This window comes from Seriola dumerili, unplaced genomic scaffold (assembly GCF_002260705.1).
Source record: "Seriola dumerili isolate Sdu_G_001 unplaced genomic scaffold, Sdu_1.0 BDQW01000012.1, whole genome shotgun sequence".
In the NCBI taxonomy this organism is placed as follows: Eukaryota; Metazoa; Chordata; class Actinopteri; order Carangiformes; family Carangidae; genus Seriola; species Seriola dumerili.
In genome coordinates, this window is record NW_019174267.1 from 1,730,385 (window position 1) to 1,733,840 (window position 3,456).

General features: G+C 47.8%; 1 protein-coding gene across 1 annotated transcript in view; it reads left to right on the forward strand.

Annotated features, from left to right (window-relative positions):
- Window positions 1–3,456, forward strand: part of slc9a5 (solute carrier family 9 member A5) — a 26,954-nt gene that overhangs the window by 9,946 nt on the left and 13,552 nt on the right. Inside the window, exons 4-5 of the mRNA XM_022749956.1 lie at window positions 2,903–2,981; window positions 3,058–3,235. Coding sequence (XP_022605677.1) covers window positions 2,903–2,981; window positions 3,058–3,235 — 257 coding nt within the window. The remainder of the gene's footprint in view (window positions 1–2,902; window positions 2,982–3,057; window positions 3,236–3,456) is intronic.

Below are 3,456 nucleotides of genomic sequence, written 5' to 3' on the forward strand. Positions count from 1 at the left end.
CTCTTTGGGGTTGTTGTGTCTCTTTGAGGTTGTTTTGTGTCTCTTTGAGGTTGTTTTGTGTCTCTTTGAGGTTGTTTTGTGTCTCTGTGGTTGTTTTGTGTCTCTTTGAGGATGTTTTGTGTCTCTTTGAGGTTGTTTTGTGTCTCTTTGGGGTTGTTTTGTGTCTCTGTGGTTGTTTTGTGTCTCTTTGAGGATGTTTTGTGTCTCTTTGAGGTTGTTTTGTGTCTCTTTGGGGTTGTTTTGTGTCTCTTTGAGGATGTTTTGTGTCTGTTTGAGGTTGTTTGTGTCTCTGTGGTTGTTTTGTGTCTCTTTGAGGTTGTTTTGTCTCTTTGTGTTTGTTTTGTGTATGTTTGTTTTTGTTTACAGATGTTTTGTATTGAACTGTGTGACGTTCACACCAGAACTGTTCCGTCCCTCTTGTCAGAGGTCCAGGAGGTCGGGAGCCCCTGGGTCTGTGCCTGATAGGCTCAGTAATCCATCCATGAATAGTTGGATCAAAACGAGCAGCAACATGTTTAGTATCAGTGGAAACAGTACGAGTGTGTGTGGTGGTGTTTGTGGCAGCAGGTTGATGATGTCACTCATCTACAGATGAAAACGGAGTGGTCCAGATGTGAGCAGACATCTTGACTCTCAGTGTGTATGAGTCAAACCTCAGCGGAGTGGATGTTGTCTCTGAAGACAACAGAAACATGCTCGTCTGTCCTCACAGTTACGTCTGGTGTCTGATGAACAGAGGCGGGAGCGAGAAGAGCAAACGGTTTCACATTTACTCAGTAACGTGAGATGAAACCTCAGTGAGCAGATTAACTCTGCAGCTTTCTAATCCTCAGCAGCACTCAGAATATGAGCTAATCCCAGCAACAGATGGAAAAAAACAAAGTGTGGGAATAACTGAGCGACTGTGACCTGCAACCTCAGAGAGACGGAGACGAGGTTCAGTTTATGTTCCCAAACGTTTCCATCATCAGTGTTTTACAGTCAGAGACACAAGAGCAGCTCAGTCACAGTGAATCACCTCCTGTTCACAGCAACTCTGACTGAGGGCTCATGGGAAAAAACTCCGTCCACACAGCAGCGATCTGTGTTCTTGTTCTCACAGTGACGCTGTAGTTTCAGTCCAACGATTTCACAGGTGATGGTGACATTACATCACTCTCAAATCCTCATTACATCATTCATTCATCAGTTACACCCCTGCCCCTGGGGGGGGCGGGGCTCACCTGGACAGGTCTCCGGTTCACCGTCAGTGTCTGGATGAGGACACCCGGGATGATACGGATCTTATTTTATCGTACTATTATTATAAAGGACTCGTATGAAAGTTCTCTATAAATATTCTTATTATTATTATTCTTAAATATGCAGCACATTTCAAAAACATTTTACAGAATCATTCAGTCACAAAAACAAATATAATGAACATGTTTAATGTAACTGATGATGGAGACAGTCAGCTGAACTCAGCAGGAAAAAACCTGAGATTTAAATTCAAATAAAAAGAAAGGAAATTCATAAAGTTGAAATTTCACAGGAAAATATTGTAATACTTTGAAATTAAAGTTGTAATATCTCCCCGTCCTTCCTGTCTCACTGTCCCTATCAGAATAAAGGTGGAAAATACCCCCCCCCCCTAAAAAAAAGAGATGTAATCTTATGGGATGAAGTTGTAATATTTCAGTAACAATATCATTATATTATCAGAAACAGTTTTAATATTATTAGTGAAATCTCTGTGAGTAGAAGTCACGACTTTATCTTCAAATCATTAAAACTTGATCCTGAGCAGCAACAGTGGAAAAAGTGAACTGTGCTTTTAAGACCTCTGTGTTGCCTAGTTACGAGAGGATCTTTTTTCCTTTAGTTGAGCGGCTCCTGGATGAGAGAGGAAACTTCCTCTCACACCTGAACTCCAGAGGAAGGATTACAGTCCCTATGCTTCCTGTTTTATTCATGTATGATGAGACAGAGCCATCCACCCAGGGACGATGGGGACGGTGAGGACAGTGAGGACAGTGGGGACAGTGAGGACAGAGGGGACAGTGAGGACAGTGGGGACAGTGAGGACAGAGGGGACATGGGGGACAGGAGGACAGTGGGGACAGTGAGGACAGTGAAGATAGTGAGGACAGTGGGGACAGTGAGGACAGTGAAGATAGTGAGGACAGTGGGGACAGTGAGGACAGTGGGGACAGTGAGGACATGGGGGACAGTGAGGACAGGGGGGACAGTGAGGACAGGAGGACAGTGGGGACATGGGGGACAGGAGGACAGTGGGGACAGGAGGACAGTGGGGACAGTGAGGACATGGGGGACAGTGAGGACATGGGGGACAGGAGGACAGTGGGGACATGGGGGACAGGGGGACAGTGGGGACATGGGGGACAGTGAGGACAGAGGGGACATGGGGGACTGGAGGACAGTGGGGACAGGAGGACAGTGAGGACAGGGGGACATGGGGGACAGTGAGGACAGTGAGGACAGTGAAGATAGTGATGACAGTGAAGATAGTGAGGACAGTGGGGACAGTGAGGACAGTGAAGATAGTGAGGACAGTGGGGACAGTGAGGACAGGGGGACAGTGGGGACAGGAGGACAGTGAGGACATGGGGGACAGTGGGGACAGGGGGGACAGTGAGGACATGGGGGACAGGAGGACAGTGGGGACAGTGAGGACAGGGGGAACAGGTGGGGACAGGGGGACGTCAGGGACGAGGTGGTGTCAGCGTCTCTGATGATTCTCTGAAGGTTGGAGTCGTTTTTAAAGGTTTTTGATTTATTGTCTTTTTAACACAGAATCATTGAGTGTTTGACAGGAAGAAGGAGCGTCTGTTTCACTGTCAGTTACCCATGATGCACTGTGACTGGTGTGTGTCTGACGTGGATCTCATCTGTGCTGCAGGTCTTGTATAAAGTCTACATCTCCTTTGTGGAGGTGGGGCCAGCCAACGTTCAGACGGCTGATTACTTCAAAGGAGTCGGTGAGTCCACAGAGAAGAGCACACTGACCTCTGACCTCTGACCTCTGACCTCACCCTCCCTCCTCTTCCTCCTTAGCCTCCTTCCTCATCGTCAGTATCGGGGGGACTCTGGTGGGTCTGGTCTTCGCAGTCATCCTCGGCTTCATCACTCGCTTCACCAAGAAGGTTCGAATCATCGAGCCGCTCTTCGTCTTCCTGCTGGTCTACCTGGCGTACCTGACCGCTGAGCTCTTCTCCCTGTCTGCCATCCTGTCGTAAGTCCACCAGTACAGCCAGTACAGCCAGTACAGCCAGTACAGCCAGTACAGCCAGTACAACCAGTACAACCAGTACAGCCAGTACAACCAGTACAGCCAGTACAACCAGTACAGCCAGTACAGCCAGTACAACCAGTACAACCAGTACAGCCAGTACAGCCAGTACAGCCAGTACAGCCAGTACAGCCAATATAACCAGGACAACCAGTACAGCCAGT